At 50.2% G+C, this 20472-nt stretch overlaps 2 protein-coding genes across 7 annotated transcripts in view; one reads left to right on the top strand and one right to left on the bottom strand.

The window, feature by feature from the left end:
• Positions 1–4070, bottom strand: part of LOC146009801 (uncharacterized) — a 53750-nt gene extending 49680 nt beyond the window's left edge. The window contains exon 1 of one of the 4 annotated variants that reach the window (XM_083150274.1): positions 3698–4070. In XM_083150274.1, the coding sequence (XP_083006400.1) occupies positions 3698–3964 (267 nt within the window). In that variant the 5' untranslated portion in view covers positions 3965–4070. Of the gene's footprint in view, positions 1–3038; positions 3509–3697 lie in introns of those variants that run through there. The other 3 variants (XM_083150273.1, XM_083150276.1, XM_083150275.1) reach the window with 3 other exon arrangements.
• The window catches only part of LOC146009798 (uncharacterized), a 34184-nt gene continuing 16872 nt past the window's right edge, over positions 3161–20472 (top strand). Inside the window, exons 1-4 of one of the 3 annotated variants that reach the window (XM_083150267.1) lie at positions 3161–3540; positions 12925–13003; positions 17379–17476; positions 17593–19045. In XM_083150267.1, the coding sequence (XP_083006393.1) occupies positions 3424–3540; positions 12925–13003; positions 17379–17476; positions 17593–19045 (1747 nt within the window). In that variant the 5' untranslated portion in view covers positions 3161–3423. Of the gene's footprint in view, positions 3541–4944; positions 5163–12924; positions 13004–17378; positions 17477–17592; positions 19046–20472 lie in introns of those variants that run through there. The other 2 variants (XM_083150265.1, XM_083150268.1) reach the window with 2 other exon arrangements.

The following is a 20472-nucleotide window of genomic DNA, read 5'->3' on the forward strand; positions in this document are numbered from 1 at the left end:
CCCCAGGGGATCGCATCGCATCGCTCCTCCCACAAAATCGCATGCGATCCTATGCGATTTTATAGGGTGTGCGATGCCATTACATTAGCTATACAATAATTTCATTGTATGACATACAATGATGTTTTACGCACCCCCCCTCCCCCCACTATCCACGCCACCCCGAAGCGTGGCGAGCACAGCGAGACCCGCGAGGGGCGGATGAACGCGTCCTCCGACGTTTTTATACCCCCACTATCCATGTCGGCGTGGAGTTGATTTTATATAGTGTGGCGAGCGCAGCGAGGGGACACGCATTACTTTACATGTATTCCGCGTCCGCTCGCCGCGCTTCGGGCTTGGTGGCTCGCCACACTATATAAAATCAACTCCACGCCGATGTGGATAGTGGGGGTATGAAAAAGTTGAAGGACGCGTTCTGCCGCCGCTCGCAGGTCTCGCTGTGCTCGCCACACTTCGGGGTGGTGCGGATAGTGGCGGGGGGCCTAAAACCACTTTGTATGACATACAATCATATTATTGTATAGCTAATGGAATGGCATCGCACACCCTATACAATCACATGCGATTTTGCGGGAGGTGCGATGCGATGCAATCCCCTGGGGCACACAGAGCAGTGAATAAATTACATTAAACAATCGCATCGCACGGCACTAAAATGGCCGATGCGATGCGATTTCCCTACGCAGAACAGTCCACTAAGCAGTTAGCTAAGTGGGCGCCGTGCTAGGAAACAAGTACCATTAATTCTGCTACCCCTGCACAACACACGCTGTTCCCCCTGTATAATAGGACACCACATGCTGCTCCCCCTGTATAGTAGTACCATTAATTCTGCTACCCCTGCACAACACACGCTGTTCCCCCTGTATAATAGGACACCACATGCTGCTCCCCCTGTATAGTAGGACACCACTGGCAACTCCCCCTGTATAGTAGTACCATTAATTCTGCTACCCCTGCACAACACATGTTGCTCCCCCTGTATAATAGGACACCACATGCTGCTCCCCCTGTATAGTAGGACACCACTGGCAACTCCCCCTGTATAGTAGTACCATTAATTCTGCTACCCCTGCACAACACACGCTGTTCCCCCTGTATAATAGGACACCACATGCTGCTCCCCCTGTATAGTAGGACACCACAGGCCACTCCCCCTGTATAGTAGGAGACCACAGGCAACTTCCCCTGTATAGTAGTACCATTAATTCTGCTACCCCTGCACAACACACGCTGTTCCCCCTGTATAATAGGACACCACATGCTGCTCCCCCTGTATAGTAGGACACCACAGGCCACTCCCCCTGTATAGTAGGACACCACAGGCAACTCCCCCTGTATAGTAGTACCATTAATTCTGCTACCCCTGCACAACACACGCTGTTCCCCCTGTATAATAGGACACCACATGCTGCTCCCCCTGTATAGTAGGACACCACAGGCCACTCCCCCTGTATAGTAGGAGACCACAGGCAACTCCCCCTGTATAGTAGTACCATTAATTCTGCTACCCCTGCACAACACACGCTGTTCCCCCTGTATAATAGGACACCACATGCTGCTCCCCCTGTATAGTAGGACACCACAGGCCACTCCCCCTGTATAGTAGGACACCACAGGCAACTCCCCCTGTATAGTAGTACCATTAATTCTGCTACCCCTGCACAACACACGCTGTTCCCCCTGTATAATAGGACACCACATGCTGCTCCCCCTGTATAGTAGGACACCACAGGCCACTCCCCCTGTATAGTAGGACACCACAGGCAACTCCCCCTGTATAGTAGTACCATTAATTCTGCTACCCCTGCACAACACACGCTGTTCCCCCTGTATAATAGGACACCACATGCTGCTCCCCCTGTATAGTAGGACACCACAGGCCACTCCCCCTGTATAGTAGGAGACCACAGGCAACTCCCCCTGTATAGTAGTACCATTAATTCTGCTACCCCTGCACAACACACGCTGTTCCCCCTGTATAATAGGACACCACATGCTGCTCCCCCTGTATAGTAGGACACCACAGGCCACTCCCCCTGTATAGTAGGACACCACAGGCAACTCCCCCTGTATAGTAGTACCATTAATTCTGCTACCCCTGCACAACACACGCTGTTCCCCCTGTATAGTAGGACACCACATGCTGCTCCCCCTGTATAGTAGTACCATTAATTCTGCTACCCCTGCACAACACACGCTGCTCCCCCTGTATAGTAGGACACCACAGGCAACTCCCCCTGTATAGTAGTACCATTAATTCTGCTACCCCTGCACAACACACGCTGTTCCCCCTGTATAATAGGACACCACATGCTGCTCCCCCTGTATAGTAGGACACCACAGGCCACTCCCCCTGTATAGTAGGAGACCACAGGCAACTCCCCCTGTATAGTAGTACCATTAATTCTGCTACCCCTGCACAACACACGCTGTTCCCCCTGTATAATAGGACACCACATGCTGCTCCCCCTGTATAGTAGGACACCACAGGCCACTCCCCCTGTATAGTAGGACACCACAGGCAACTCCCCCTGTATAGTAGTACCATTAATTCTGCTACCCCTGCACAACACACGCTGTTCCCCCTGTATAGTAGGACACCACATGCTGCTCCCCCTGTATAGTAGTACCATTAATTCTGCTACCCCTGCACAACACACGCTGCTCCCCCTGTATAGTAGGACACCACAGGCAACTCCCCCTGTATAGTAGTACCATTAATTCTGCTACCCCTGCACAACACACGCTGTTCCCCCTGTATAATAGGACACCACATGCTGCTCCCCCTGTATAGTAGGACACCACAGGCCACTCCCCCTGTATAGTAGGACACCACAGGCAACTCCCCCTGTATAGTAGTACCATTAATTCTGCTACCCCTGCACAACACACGCTGCTCCCCCTGTATAGTAGGACACCACAGGCAACTCCCCCTGTATAGTAGTACCATTAATTCTGCTACCCCTGCACAACACACGCTGTTCCCCTTCTACATACACTACATACATGTACCGATTTTGCCGGCACAGTACCTTTTTTTTTAACGGTCTGTACCGACAAAAAAAAAGTGTACCGATTGTACTGGATTTTGCAGAGGTTTCAGTCAGGTGGCTCCTCCTTGACAGGCGATCGGGCCCCGGCGGGTACGTTGATGTAATCAGGCCCTACAGCGTTCTTCACCCATTCCCAGAGGTGCACTGCACCAGGGTCCTGACCTGCGAGTGTTGTGTCATAACATCACGCGGCTCTGGCGCGGGTCCTCACGCACTGTATAGCTGACACTCTAACTCCTTTGGGGACGTGTGTCGCGGGCGGCTGTGTCTCCCCGGGAAGTGGGAGACGGCTGTATGTATCTGCACCCTGCGCTCGGGGAGCGGGGACAAAGAGCGAGACGAGTTCCTCAGGGAGGTCAGCATCATGGGGCAGTTTGAGCACCCCAATGTGGTACGCCTGGAAGGCGCCGTGAGCCGAAGCCACCCCATCATGATCCCCACAGAGTACATGGAGAATGGAGCACTGGATGTGTACCTCAGGGTAGGTGGAAGCCCACCGAGACTTCTCACGTGATACATTAGGGGCCTATAGCATTAAGCAGCGATAATGATCTAAGCTTGTGTATTAGGCCTCTGTTCCATATACCCATAACACTGGCTTAGTGATGCGACTGCTGAGTGTCTGTCTCCTCCCGTACCTCAGCAGTGTGAGGGTGGTCTCCATGCTGCGCGGTGTGGCCTCCGGTATGCGGTATCTGGCAGACACAGAAATCTCGCTGCTTGCAGTAGCTTGGTGTGTAAGGCGGCGGGGCCTGCGTAAACCAGGAGACGTGGTCAATTTGTGTGAAATCTAGCATTGAGTGGCGTATGCTAAGGGGCCGATCTTTTCCTTGCTGCCCCGACCCTATCTGTTCCCACCTCCTCTGCCCCATCAGAGTTGCCTCCAACCTTACTAGCCTCTCCATTTATGTGTCTTAGTTCCAACTAGAATGTAAGATCCCACGAGCAGGGCCCTCTTCCCTCTGCTCTACTCTGCAGACTTCTCACTGGAACAAATACAGGAGAGTTTTCCACGCATGTGAGTCTGTGGACTACCCCCGGCAATAACCAATGATTGGTGACCATGTGCACTCCTCCGACTCCAGACACCTGATCGCCGGCTTGCGGCTCAGCGACCCCGTCATCTGATTTGTGTCGGTTTACAGCAGAAATCCGATGACAGTGCGGGAAGCCAACGATCAGATATCTGACATCACAAACGAACTCACGGTGTCACTTTTTTTAATGGTGATCAGCCTGTGGTCCTATTAGACACACATGGCTGATTCCAGGCACCGGCTCCCAAATCTGCCCGGCCTGTCAGAGAGGAGAATGAGCCGGGGAACCAGAAGGGAGCTGTGATAACCCGGCGTATGCGCAGTGGAGGTTTCAGCAGCACCGGTGGGAGGGGAGGTGAGAGGCCAATGAGCAAATAGACTGCAAATCGTCCTATCATCCCTCACTATGCGGGGAAAATGCCAAGTAGACATTTGGAAAGAGGGTGTGGCCACGCCCCTTTCCCATGACCACGCCTCCTTTTAAATATGTGTACTGAATTCTTCCCTTCAGATGTTGGAGGGTATGCCTCTATTGTAGTACACTACAAGCTGCTCCCTCTGTAAAGTAGGAAACTAAATGCTGCTCCCTCTGTATAATAGGACACCACATGCTGCTCCCTTTGTACAGAAGGAAACTAAATGCTGCTCCCTTTATATAGTAGGACAATAAATACTGCTCCACCTGTTTAGTAAGACACTAAATGCTGCTCCCCCTGTTTAGTAGGACACTAAATGCTGCTCCCTATGTATAGTAGGCGTAATTACCTGCTGGTGGTGATGGACAAAGACTCCTAAGTTGCTGTCTGATAATGGAAGAAATCTCCTTTCCGGAGTGTGGACCGCACATACAATAACTAACGTGGACCGCACATAGACCGGAAGTAAGGTACATCGCACAGCCCGGAAGTATGCTGGACCGCACAGCCCGGAAGTATGCTGGACCGCACAGACCGGAAGTCGCGTGGAGCCCCCGGAAGTGGTGTGTAATTGGCTCGTGAACGAAGCTTCTGAATCCTCCTTCCCCGCCCCCAGCTGTACCTGTCGAATATCCGTCCGACAACAGCAGGTAATGGCGCAAATTATACAGGAGGAGCAGCATGTGGTGTCCTACTATATAGGGAGAGCAGCCTGTGGTGTCCTACTATAGAGGGGGAGCAGCCTGTGGTGTCCTACTATAGAGGGGGAGCATCATGTGGTGCACTACTATACAGGGGGAGTAGCCTGTGGTGTCCTACTATACAGGAGGAGCAGCATGTAGTGTCCTACTATACAGGGAGAGTAGTCTGTGGTGTCCTACTATAAAGGGAGAGCAGCATGTAGTGTCCTACTACACAGGGGGAGCAGCATGTAGTGTCCTACTATACAGGGGGAGTAGCATGTAGTGTCCTACTATACAGGGGGAGTAGCATGTAGTGTCCTACTATACAGGGGGAGCAGCACGTGCTGTCCTACTATACAGGGGGAGCAGCATGTAGTGTCCTACTATACAGGGGGAGCAGCACGTGCTGTCCTACTATTCAGGGGGAGCAGCATGTAGTGTCCTACTATACAGGGGGAGCAGCCTGTGGCTTTAAACTATACAGGGGGAGTAGCATGTAGTGTCCTACTATACAGGGGGAGTAGCCTGTGGTGTCCTACTATACAGGGGGAGTAGCCTGTGGTGTCCTACTATACAGGGAGAGCAGCCTGTGGTGTCCTACTATACATGGGGAGCAGCATGTAGTGTCCTACTATACAGGAGCAGCCCCCCCGCGTCACCGTGAGCGGGTCGGACGAGACACTGACGACCCGCTCACGATGTGCATCGTGAGCGGGTCGTCCTGGTGTGTACCCTACATAACTATAAAGGGAGAGCAGCATGTAGTGTCCTACTATACAGAGGGAGCAGCACTTGCTGTCCTACTATACAGGGGGAGCAGCATGTAGTGTCCTACTATACAGGGGAGCAGCTTGTGGTGTCCTACTATACAGGGGGAGCAGCCTGTGGCTTTAAACTATGCAGGGGGAGCAGCATGTAGTGTTCTACTATACAGGGGGAGCAGCATGTGGTGTCCTACTGTACAGAGGGAACAGCATGTAGTGTCCTACTATACATGGGGAGCAGCATGTAGTGTCCTACTATACATGGGGAGCAGCATGTAGTGTCCTACAAAATACATCCTGTGGTGTCCTATATTAAAACCGATATTTTAATAAACCAGTGGATAATGTAGTAGTTACACTGTATTCGTTTCCTTCTAGATAATGCATCCTGTTACCCCTGGCAACCGCCGGTTGCCACAGTGATTTTAGCAATACTTAGCTCAGAGTGTAAAAGCTTCCTCATTCACAGACAATGGGAATGGCTGTAAACCACATTTGCATATGACTAGAAGCTGCTGACTCTATTGTAATGTGACCTATTCACTGCTATATAAGAAATAAAGATATACACTTTATATACTGTACGTCTAGTGCGTCCGATCAGCTATGATCAGCCACTGAGACGTATCAATGAGAGGTTGTACAGCGATACATATCTTTATAACCTTTGGATCACCATTAATGCACCGATTGTATCAATCGATACACAAACTTATTAAGGTTAAAGCTGATGGTGCGTATGAGACGCGGATACGATGATAAAGAAATAATAGACACAGACACTGGTTATGTGAAGATAACGGATCCGACCCCAAGTCATATATATAGATAGATACCAGTGGTGCAAGTAGAAAAAATTTCTTAGTGGTACTGTGCCAAAAATGGGCGTGGTCATATGACACGAGGGGGAGTGGCTACATGACAAAACATTAAAACAATGACATTTCTGTTTGGGCTTGTGCACATATATGCCCCCACAGTGCCAGATATCATTTACCCCCACAGTGCCACACATATATGCCCCCACCGTGCCAAGTATGCCCCCAGTGCCAGATATGCCCCCACAGTGCCACACATATGCCCCCACAGTGCCACACATATGCCCCCACAGTGCCACACATATGCCCCCCAGTGCTAGATATGCCCCCAGTGCCACACATACGCCCCCACAGTGCCATACATATGCCTCCAAAGTGCCAGATATTCCCCCACAGTGCTTAGTATGCCCCCAGTGCCACACATGCACCCACAGTGCCACACATATGCCACTAGTCCCAGATATGCCCCTACAGTGCTAAGTATGCCCCACAGTGCCACACATATGCCCTCACAGTGCTAGGTATGCCCACAGTGCCGCACATAAATGCCCCCACAGTGTCACACATATGCCCCTAGTGCCAAATATCATATTCCCCACAGTGCCACACATATGCCCCCACAGTGCTAGATATGCCCACACAGTGCTAAGTATGCCCCCAGTGCCACACATATGCCCCCCAGTGCCAGATATGCCCCTAGTGCCAGATATGCCCCCACAGTGCCACACATATGCCCCCAGTGCCAGATCTGCCCCCACAGTGCCACACATGCCCCCAGTGCCAGATATATGCCCCACAGTACCACACATATGCCCCCAGTGCCAGATCTGCCCCCACAGGGCCACACATATGCCCCTAGTGCCAGATCTGCCCCCACAGTGCCACACATGAATGCCCCCACAGTATTTAGCAGCAACTAACCGTCAGGTGTTCTCCCCCTCCTCTAGTTCCCTGCCGCCGCTGCCTGCATCTTCCCTGGGGCCGCTGTCTGCTTCTTCCCTGGGGACTGGAGGGGAGCGCATCTTCCGTGTCTCCACTCTCCAGCCCTGCAGTCTCTCTCGCGGGCTGGCTCCTGATTGGCTGCCAGCCCGCGAGCTCTGATTGGAGAGCAGGCGTCTGTGTCACAGTGACACAGGGAGGGGAAGGCAGATACGCGCGATGCGCTCCCCTCCGAACGATATCAGCTGTGGCAGGGCGGCGGAGGCCACGCCCCCCGCCACTTCCATATGCGCGCATGCGCATTGAGCATTTTTAGGGGCATTTGTTATGGCGGTACGGGGTACCGGCAGTATATCTTTTACCGGTACGCCGTACCACCCCGTACCGCCATACTTGCACCACTGATAGATACATAGATAGATAGATATGGTGGACACAGGTGATTACAGGATAACATACAATATAAACTATAGATGTATGCAATACAGCTTATACATTACATACAAGAATTACTACAAAGATCACAAATGCAGGTACGGCCAATCATATAACAACTAGCACATATAAGGGATACAATTACCGTCAAAAGGAAGCAGAGACCACGATTGGTTAGGGTTTCTTCATGGTCCTGGGAATTTGTTCTGATTAGATCACATCTGAGCTCAGTGATCCCGGGTTTAGGCTTTTAAAGCAAGGGGGTGTGGGGTCGAACTGGATGGTCATTGGGTAAAGGAAAGGGGCTCGGGCAACACTTCATTGGCTCTTAGCTTCATGGGGATGTCTTCCTGTTCACTAGAGTATCGTCCGAGCCATGCGGTCCTTTGTCTCGAGGTTAAGGGGAAAACCAGTTTCTGCTGGGATTATAGTTCATTGTTCCTTTGTTTGATGTCTTCACATGTTGAATCAGGGATAACACAGACTAGATATCTCTAAGGTCATGTGTAGTGATTGTTTCACTGTACTGACCTGACTGCGAGTGTTGACGGCAATTGTAACAAGTTAAATCAAAACTAAGTCTGAATTTACTCAGGAGGTTTCACTCAACCATAAAGAAACAAGAGGGGACATATCGCTAAGAATTAACCATTAATGTTTCACGTCCGACCTTGGTAGTTATGTTTAAACTACTAAGACGCAAATGGCGTACCTTAATGGAGTAGAGATGCAACTTAGACTTCCACACCTAATATACAGGATGAGCAGCCTGTGGTGTCCTACTATACAGTGGGAACAGCCTGTGATATACAGGGGAGCAGCATGTAGTGTACTGTGGCCAGATACTTGTCTTCTCCCTCTCCTTCACACCACATACTCAGTCCTTCCCCCAATCCTGCCGCTCCAATCTCAGACATATCCCCAGGATCAGACCATTTCTCACCCAGAACGCTACTAAGACCCTCATCCACTCTCTGGTCATCTCCAGACTGGACTACTGTAATCTCCTCCTATCTGGCTCCCTGATACCCACCTCTCTCCCCCAATCTGTCCTCAGCGCTGCTGCTGCCCGGGTCATCTTCCTCACCATATGCACTACATCCACCTCCCCTCTCCTACATCCACCTCCCCTCTCCTACATGCCCTACACTGGCTCCCTGACACCCACCTCTCTCCCCCAATCTGTCCTCAGTGCTGCTGCTGCACGGCTCATCTTCCTCACCATACGTACTACATCCACCTCCCCTCTCCTACATGCCCTACACTGGCTCCCTGACACCCACCTCTCTCCCCCAATCTGTCCTCAGTGCTGCTGCTGCCGGGCTCATCTTCCTCACCAAACGCTCTACCTCAGCCTCCCCCCTCCTATATGCCCTACACTGGCTCCCTGACACCCACCTCTCTCCCCCAATCTGTCCTTAGTGCTGCTGCTGCCTGGCTCATCTTCCTCCCCATACGTACTACATACACCTCCCCTCTCCTACATGCCCTACACTAGCTCCCTGACACCCACCTCTCTCCCCCAATCTGTTCTCAGTGCTGCTGCTGGCCGGCTCATCTTCCTCACCATACGCACTACATCAGCCTCCCCTCTCCTATATGCCCTACACTGGCTCCCTGACACCCACCTCTCTCCCCCAATCTGTCCTCAGTGCTGCTGCTGCCTGGCTCATCTTCCTCCCCATACGTACTACATCCACCTCCCCTCTCCTACATGTCCTACACTGGCTCCCTGACACCCACCTCTCTCCCCCAATCTGTCCTCAGTGCTGCTGCTGCCCAGCTCATCTTCCTCACCATACGCACTACATCTACCTCCCCTCTCCTACATGCCCTACACTGGCTCCCTGACACCCACCTCTCTCCCCCAATCTGTCCTCAGTGCTGCTGCTGCCCAGCTCATCTTCCTCACCATACACACTACATCCACCTCCCCTCTTCTACATGCCCTACACTGGCTCCCTGACACCCACCTCTCTCCCCCAATCTGTCCTCAGTGCTGCTGCTGCCCGGCTCATCTTCCTCACCATACGCACTACATCCACCTCCCCTCTCCTACATGCCCTACACTGGGTCCCTGACACCCACCTCTCTCCCCAATCTGTCCTCAGTGCTGCTGCTACTGCGCGGGTCATCTTCCTCACCATATGCACTACATCCACCTCCCCTCTCCTACATACCCTGCACTGGGTCCCTGACACCCACCTCTCTCCCCAATCTGTCCTCAGTGCTGCTGCTACTGCGCGGGTCATCTTCCTCACCATATGCACTACATCCACCTCCCCTCTCCTACATGTCCTACACTGGCTCCCTGACACTCTCCTCTCTCCTCCAATCTGTCCTCAGTGCTGCTGCCGGGCTCATCTTCCTCACCATACGCACTACATCCACCTCCCCTCTCCTACATGCCCTACACTGGCTCCCTGACACCCACCTCTCTCCCCCAATCTGTCCTCAGTGCTGCTGCCTGGCTCATCTTCCTCACCATACGCACTACATCAGCCTCCCCTCTTCTACATGTCCTACACTGGGTCCCTGACACCCACCTCTCTCCCCCAATCTGTCCTCAGTACTGCTGCTGCCGGGATCATCTTCCTCACCATACGCACTACATCCACCTCCCCTCTTCTACATGCCCTACACTGGGTCCCTGACACCCACCTCTCTCCTCCAATCTGTCCTCAGTGCTGCTGCTGCCTGGCTCATCTTCCTCACCATATGCACTACATCCACCTCCCCTCTTCTACATGCCCTACACTGGATTAATTTCCCTTTCGGAAACCAATTCCAGCTAATCACACTCGCACATCCTCACATACTCACATAACTGACCTTATCTCCCTTTACACTCCTGCCCCTCCTTTGCGCTCGGCTAATGAACGCCACCTCTCCTGCCTACTGGGTACTTCATCCCACTCCTGTCTCCAAAACTTCTCTTGTGTTGCTCCTTTTCTCTGGAACTCTCTACTCCCCCCCCCCCCCCCTCTACCTAACCTCTTAACATCCTTATACGGGCTCCCAGGACCCTACTTCTTGCTCACACCCAGCATCTCTCACCTGATCCACTCTCACTGCACAGCCTACCCCACCTGTGTCACCTGTCTGTCTGCCCCTCCCCTTTAGTATGTGCTTTCCCCTCATGTGCTTTTCCTTCTTCCTTATACCCAGTGTGACCTAATGCGGGACTATTATATTTTATTTACACAACAGATTATTGCAGCCGTTATGTCCTTAATGGTCTATGCATCATGTAACATACATACGTGCATGCCATGAATAGGGGAGGGGTTAAGTCGCTACCAAGTGGTAGAATTAGGTGTAGAGCTCCCACATATAATGACATCATGATTAGGGGAGGGGTTTCGTCACTACCAAGTGGTAGAATTAGGTGCAGAGCTCCCACATATGGTGACATCATGATTAGGGGAGAGGTTAAGTTTCTACCAAGTGGTAGATTCAGGTGCAGAGCTCCCACGTATGGTGACATCATGATTAGGGGAGGGGCTTAGTCACTACCAAGTGGTATAATTAGGTGCAGAGCTCCCACATATAATGACATCATGATTAGGGGAGGGGTTTCGTCACTACCAAGTGGTATAATTAGGTGCAGAGCTCCCACATATGGTGACATCATGATTAGGGAAGAGGTTTAGTTGCTACCAAGTGGTAGAATTAGGTGCAGAGCTCCCACATATGGTGACATCATGATTAGGGGAGAGGTTTAGTCACTACCAAGTGGTAGAATTAGGTGCAGAGATCCCACGTATGGTGACATCATGATTAGGGGAGGGGCTTAGTCACTACCAAGTGGTATAATTAGGTGCAGAGCTCCCACATATGGTGACAGCATGATTAGGGGAGGGGTTTCGTAACTACCAAGTGGTAGAATTAGATGCAGAGCTCCCACATATGGTGACATCATGATTAGGGGAGGGGCTTAGTCACTACCAAGTGGTAGAATTAGGTGCAGAGCTCCCACATATGGTGACATCATGATTAGGGGAGGGGCTTAGTCACTACCAAGTGGTATAATTAGGTGCAGAGCTCCCACATATGGTGACATCATGATTAGGGGAGGGGCTTAGTCACTACCAAGTGGTAGAATTAGGTGCAGAGCTCCCACATATGGTGACATCATGATTAGGGGAGGTGCTTAGTCACTACCAAGTGGTATAATTAGGTGCAGAGCTCCCACATATGGTGACATCATGATTAGGGGAGGGGCTTAGTCACTACCAAGTGGTAGAATTAGGTGCAGAGCTCCCACATATGGTGACATCATGATTAGGGGAGGGGCTGCATTATTTTTGCCTTTTGCTTTTATAACTAATATTTTGCCATTTTGTGGGGGTGTGGTATAGGGTTCCGACAGTCATTAGCCCGACGTCAGGATCCCGACTGCCCGGACTCAGACAGCATGGTGAGCACAACAAAGCCCCATGTGGGCTCGCTGCGCTCGCCACCTATTCTATTCTACCTCTATGGGGGTCGTGGACCCCCACGAGGGAAAATAGCGGGTGGCCGTCGGGCACCTGTCTGTCAGCGTTTTGACAGTCGGGATCGCATCTGGCACCCGTTTTGTGGGGAGTGCCCCGTATACCTCCAGCGTTCTGTCCTGTGGGCTGTATACACCGTGGTAGTAGTTATCTCACATTGTATAGTATATCACTAAGAGAGAATCCGGATAATCTGTGGTTCTTCTATAGTATATATCATTGTGTGTGTCAGGTGCCTATAAGGTGTCAGGGTGTCACTGTCTATCTCTCCATGCAGGAGGGGGAGTATATAGAGGAATACAGGGGTCTGTACAAGGACGTGATGATGGAGAATCACCGGCCCCTCACATCACTGGGTAAGAGGAGACATTTATTGTACAGGGGAGAGCAGGTATGGGGGTCCCCTATATACACACAGCATCTGATAATCACATATATACAATGTACTCAGTCACTGTGTGTCTCCTACAGATGGGCCCAGTAACAGGAATACCCCAGAGAGATGTCCCCGTCCTCTGTATTCCCAGGATAATCACATATATACAATGTACTCAGTCACCGTGTGTCTCCTACAGATGGGCCCAGTAACAGGAATACCCCAGAGAGATGTCCCCGTCCTCTGTATTCCCAGGATAATCACATATATACAATGTCCTCAGTCACTGTGTGTCTCCTACAGATGGGCCCAGTAACAGGAATACCCCAGAGAGATGTCCCTGTCCTCTGTATTCCCAGGATAATCACATATATACCATGTCCTCAGTCACTGTGTGTCTCCTACAGATGGGCCCAGTAACAGGAATACCCCAGAGAGATGTCCCCGTCCTCTGTATTCCCAGGATAATCACATATATACAATGTCCTCAGTCACTGCGTGTCTCCTACAGATGGGCCCAGTAACAGGAATACCCCAGAGAGATGTCCCCGTCCTCTGTATTCCCAGGATAATCACATATATACAATGTCCTCAGTCACTGCGTGTCTCCTACAGATGGGCCCAGTAACAGGAATACCCCAGAGAGATGTCCCCGTCCTCTGTATTCCCAGGATAATTACATATATACAATGTCCTCAGTCACTGCGTGTCTCCTACAGATGGGCCCAGTAACAGGAATACCCCAGAGAGATGTCCCCGTCCTCTGTATTCCCAGGATAATCACATATATACAATGTCCTCAGTCACTGCGTGTCTCCTACAGATGGGCCCAGTAACAGGAATACCCCAGAGAGATGTCCCCGTCCTCTGTATTCCCAGGATAATTACATATATACAATGTCCTCAGTCACTGCGTGTCTCCTACAGATGGGCCCAGTAACAGGGATACCCCAGAGAGATGTCCCCGTCCTCTGTATTCCCAGGATAATCACATATATACTATGTCCTCAGTCACTGCGTGTCTCCTACAGATGGGCCCAGTAACAGAGATACCCCAGAGAGATGTCCCCGTCCTCTGTATTCCCAGGATAATCACATATATACCATGTCCTCAGTCACTGCGTGTCTCCTACAGATGGGCCCAGTAACAGAGATACCCCAGAGAGATGTCCCCGTCCTCTGTATTCCCAGGATAATCACATATATACAATGTCCTCAGTCACTGAGTGTCTCCTACAGATGGGCCCAGTAACAGGAATACCCCAGAGAGATGTCCCCGTCCTCTGTATTCCCAGGATAATCACATATATACCATGTCCTCAGTCACTGTGTGTCTCCTACAGATGGGCCAGTAACAGGAATACCCCAGAGAGATGTCCCCATCCTCTGTATTCCCAGGATAATCACATATATACCATGCCCTCAGTCACTGCGTGTCTCCTACAGATGGGCCCAGTAACAGGAATACCCCAGAGAGATGTCCCCGTCCTCTGTATTCCCAGGATAATCACATATATACCATGTCCTCAGTCACTGTGTGCCTCCTACAGATGGGCCAGTAACAGGAATACCCCAGAGAGATGTCCCCGTCCTCTGTATTCCCAGGATAATCACATATATACCATGTCCTCAGTCACTGTGTATCTCCTACAGATGGGCCCAGTAACAGGAATACCCCAGAGAGATGTCCCCGTCCTCTGTATTCCCAGGATAATCACATATATACAGTGTCCTCAGTCACTGCGTGTCTCCTACAGATGGGCCCAGTAACAGGAATACCCCAGAGAGATGTCCCCGTCCTCTGTATTCCCAGGATAATCACATATATACAATGTCCTCAGTCACTGCGTGTCTCCTACAGATGGGGCAGTAACAAGAATACCTCAGAGAGATGTCCCCGTCCTCTGTATTCCCAGGATAATCACATATATACCATGTCCTCAGTCACTGTGTGTCTCCTACAGATGGGTCCAGTAACAGGAATACCCCAGAGAGATGTCCCCGTCCTCTGTATTCCCAGGATAATCACATATATACAATGTCCTCAGTCACTGCGTGTCTCCTACAGATGGGGCAGTAACAGTGATACCCCAGAGAGATGTCCCCGTCCTCTGTATTCCCAGGATAATCACATATATACCATGTCCTCAGTCACTGTGTGTCTCCTACAGATGGGGACAGTAACAGGAATACCCCAGAGAGATGTCCCCGTCCTCTGTATTCCCAGGATAATCACATATATACCATGTCCTCAGTCACTGTGTGTCTCCTACAGATGGGCCCAGTAACAGGAATACCCCAGAGAGATGTCCTCGTCCTCTGTATTCCCAGGATAATCACATATATACCATGTACTCAGTCACTGTGTGTCTCCTACAGATGGGCCCAGTAACAGGAATACCCCAGAGAGATGTCCCCGTCCTCTGTATTCCCAGGATAATCACATATATACCATGTCCTCAGTCACTGCGTGTCTCCTACAGATGGGCCCAGTAACAGGAATACCCCAGAGAGATGTCCCCGTCCTCTGTATTCCCAGGATAATCACATATATACAATGTCCTCAGTCACTGCGTGTCTACTACAGATGGGCCCAGTAACAGGAATACCCCAGAGAGATGTCCCCGTCCTCTGTATTCCCAGGATAATCACATATATACAATGTCCTCAGTCACTGCGTGTCTCCTACAGATGGGCCCAGTAACAGGAATACCCCAGAGAGATGTCCCCGTCCTCTGTATTCCCAGGATAATCACATATATACCATGTCCTCAGTCACTGCGTGTCTCCTACAGATGGGCCCAGTAACAGGAATACCCCAGAGAGATGTCCCCGTCCTCTGTATTCCCAGGATAATCACATATATACCATGTCCTCAGTCACTGCGTGTCTCCTACAGATGGGCCCAGTAACAGGAATACCCCAGAGAGATGTCCCCGTCCTCTGTATTCCCAGGATAATCACATATATACCATGTCCTCAGTCACTGTGTGTCTCCTACAGATGGGCCCAGTAACAGGAGTACCCCAGACAGATGTCCCCGTCCTCTGTATTCCCAGGATAATCACATATATACAATGTACTCAGTCACTGTGTGTCTCCTACAGATGGGCCCAGTAACAGGAATACCCCAGAGAGATGTCCCCGTCCTCTGTATTCCCAGGATAATCACATATATACCATGTCCTCAGTCACTGTGTGTCTCCTACAGATGGGCCCAGTAACAGGAGTACCCCAGACAGATGTCCCCGTCCTCTGTATTCCCAGGATAATCACATATATACAATGTACTCAGTCACTGTGTGTCTCCTACAGATGGGCCCAGTAACAGGAATACCCCAGAGAGATGTCCCCGTCCTCTGTATTACCAGGATAATCACATATATACAATGTCCTCAGTCACTGTGTGTCTCCTACAGATGGGCCCAGTAACAGGAATACCCCAGAGAGATGTCCCCGTCCTCTGTATTCCCAGTATAATCACATATATACCATGTACTCAGTCACTGCGTGTCTCCTACAGATGGGCTCAGTAACAGGAATACCCCAGAGAGATGTCCCCTTCCTCTGTATTCCCAGGATAATCACATATATACAATGTCCTCAGTCACTGCGTGTCTCCTACAGATGGGCCCAGTAACAGGAATACCCCAGAGAGATGTCCCCGTCCTCTGTATTCCCAGGATAATCACATATATACCATGTACTCAGTCACTGTATGTCTCCTACAGATGGGGCCAGTAACAGGAATACCCCAGAGAGATGTCCCCGTCCTCTGTATTCCCAGGATAATCACATATATACCATGTCCTCAGTCACTGTGTGTCTCCTACAGATGGGGCCAGTAACAGGAATACCCCAGAGAGATGTCCCCGTCCTCTGTATTCCCAGGATAATCACATATATACCATGTCCTCAGTCACTGTGTGTCTCCTACAGATGGGCCCAGTAACAGTAATACCCCAGAGAAATGTCCCCGTCCTCTGTATTCCCAGGATAATCACATATATACCATGTCCTCAGTCACTGCGTGTCTCCTACAGATGGGCCCAGTAACAGGAATACCCCAGAGAGATGTCCCTGTCCTCTGTATTCCCAGGATAATCACATATATACCATGTACTCAGTCACTGTGTGTCTCCTACAGATGGGCCCAGTAACAGGAATACCCCAGAGAGATGTCCCCGTCCTCTGTATTCCCAGGATAATCACATATATACAATGTCCTCAGTCACTGCGTGTCTCCTACAGATGGGCCCAGTAACAGGAATACCCCAGAGAGATGTCCCCGTCCTCTGTATTCCCAGGATAATCACATATATACAATGTCCTCAGTCACTGCGTGTCTCCTACAGATGGGCCCAGTAACAGGAATACCCCAGAGAGATATCCCCGTCCTCTGTATTCCCAGGATTGTACAGGGGAGAATCACAGGACCCCACAGGAGGAGCAGGTAGGTGGGATTTAGGGTCTCACCAATATACCACAGGGACTGTCACTTAATGATCATAATTTGAAATCAATAAAACCAGAAATAATTGTTATATTATTATTTTTTGGGGTTATTAGTGTGAAGTTGTGACTAATATTAAGGTAGAAGATACAGAGGAAGAAGAAGAGACGTATGTGACTGATATGAAGGTAGAAGATACAGAGGGAGAAGAAGAGACGTATGTGACTGATATGAAGGCAGAAGATACAGAGGAAGAAGAAGAGACGTATGTGACTGATATGAAGGTAGAAGATACAGAGGAAGAAGAAGAGACGTATGTGACTGATATGAAGGCAGAAGATACAGAGGGAGAAGAAGAGACGTATGTGACTGATATGAAGGCAGAAGATCCAAAGGGAGAAGAAGAGACGTATGTGACTGATATGAAGGCAGAAGATACAGAGGGAGAAGAAGAGACGTATGTGACTGATATGAAGGTAGAAGATACAGAGGGAGAAGAAGAGACGTATGTGACTGATATGAAGGCAGAAGGTACAGAGGGAGAAGAAGACACGTATGTGACTGATATGAAGGCAGAAGATACAGAGGGAGAAGAAGACACGTATGTGACTGATATGAAGGCAGAAGATACAGAGGGAGAAGAAGAGACGTATGTGACTGATATAAAGGCAGAAGATACAGAGGGAGAAGAAGAGACGTATGTGACTGATATGAAGGTAGAAGATACAGAGGGAGAACAAGAGACGTATGTGACTGATATGAAGGCAGAAGATACAGAGGGAGAAGAAGAGACGTATGTGAATGATATGAAGGCAGAAGATACAGAGGGAGAAGAAGAGACGTATGTGACTGATATGAAGGCAGAAGATACAGAGGGAGAAGAAGAGACGTATGTGACTGATATGAAGGCAGAAGATACAGAGGGAGAAGAAGAGACACATGTGACTGATATGAAGGTAGAAGATACAGAGGGAGAAGAGACGTATGTGACTGATATGAAGGCAGAAGATACAGAGGGAGAAGAAGAGACGTATGTGACTGATATGAAGGCAGAAGATACAGAGGGAGAAGAAGAGACGTATGTGACTGATATGAAGGGAGAAGATACAGAGGGAGAAGAAGACACGTATGTGAATGATATGAAGGCAGAAGATACAGAGGGAGAAGAAGAGACGTATGTGACTGATATGAAGGCAGAAGGTACAGAGGGAGAAGAAGACACATATGTGAATGATATGAAGGCAGAAGATACAGAGGGAGAAGAAGAGACATATGTGACTGATATGAAGACAGAAGATACAGAGGGAGAAGAAGAGACATATGTGACTGATATGAAGACAGAAGATACAGAGGGAGAAGAAGAGACATATGTGACTGATATGAAGGCAGAAGATACAGAGGGAGAAGAAGAGACGTATGTGACTGATATGAAGGCAGAAGATACAGAGGGAGAAGAAGAGACGTATGTGACTGATATGAAGGCAGAAGATACAGAGGGAGAAGAAGAGACGTATGTGAGAGGTGATCAGAGATGTAAGGAGGAAAAAATCCCTACAGATATTAGCACAGGTGAGTAATAAACACTTATTACATATCAGAGTCACATATTCTCTTTGCTCAGTCACTAGTCTCTTATCCTACATCCTCCTCTGTCTGTACAGACACATAAGGCAAATGTATCTGCCCAGTGGGGGAGTCAGGAGCCATCAGCCCCTATTATACTTCTGCTCTTCCCCTCACATCATGTCACTGTGTGTTACCAGCCCAGAGATCTGACCAGTCTCCTCCCTGCACTCTCTGGTGTATCTCATACATCAGGATCCATCAGTCCCTATTATACTCCTGCTCTCCCCCTCACATCATGTCACTGTGTGTTACCAGCCCAGAGATCTGACCAGTCTCCTCCCTGCACTCTCTGGTGTATCTCATACATCAGGAGCCATCAGCCCCTATTATACTCCTGCTCTCCCCTCACATCATGTCACTGTGTGTTACCAGCCCAGAGATCTGACCAGTCTCCTCCCCACACTCTCTGGTGAATCTCATACATCAGGAGCCATCAGCCCCTATTATACTCCTGCTCTTCCCCTCACATCATGTCACTGTGTGTTACCAGCCCAGAGATCTGACCAGTCTTCTCCCCGCACTCTCTGGTTTATCTCATACATCAGGAGCCATCAGCCCCTATTATACTCCTGCTCTCCCCCTCACATCATGTCACTGTGTGTTACCAGCCCAGAGATCTGACCAGTCTCCTCCCCGCACTCTCTGGTGTATCTCTTACATCAGGAGCCATCAGCCCCTATTATACTCCTGCTCTCCCCCTCACATCATGTCACTGTGTGTTACCAGCCCAGAGATCTGACCGGTCTCCTCCCTGCACTCTCTGGTGTATCTCATACATCAGCAGCCATCATCCCCTATTATACTCCTGCTCTCCCCCTCACATCATGTCACTGTGTGTTACCAGCCCAGAGATCTGACCAGTGTCCTCCCGCACTCTCTGGTGTATCTCATACATCAGGAGCCATCAGCCCCTATTATACTCCTGCTCTCCCCCTCACATCATGTCACTGTGTGTTACCAGCCCAGAGATCTGACCAGTCTCCTCCCCGCACTCTCTGGTGTATCTCTTACATCAGGAGCCATCAGCCCCTATTATACTCCTGCTCTCCCCCTCACATCATGTCACTGTGTGTTACCAGCCCAGAGATCTGACCGGTCTCCTCCCTGCACTCTCTGGTGTATCTCATACATCAGCAGCCATCATCCCCTATTATACTCATGCTCTCCCCTCACATCATGTCACTGTGTGTTACCAGCCCAGAGATCTGACCAGTCTTCTCCCCGCACTCTCTGGTTTATCTCATACATCAGGAGCCATCAGCCCCTATTATACTCCTGCTCTCCCCCTCACATCATGTCACTGTGTGTTACCAGCCCAGAGATCTGACCAGTCTCCTCCCCGCACTCTCTGGTGTATCTCTTACATCAGG

The sequence above is a fragment of the Crinia signifera genome, chromosome 6 (assembly GCF_055691185.1).
Source record: "Crinia signifera chromosome 6, ASM5569118v1, whole genome shotgun sequence".
NCBI lineage: Eukaryota > Metazoa > Chordata > Amphibia > Anura > Myobatrachidae > Crinia > Crinia signifera.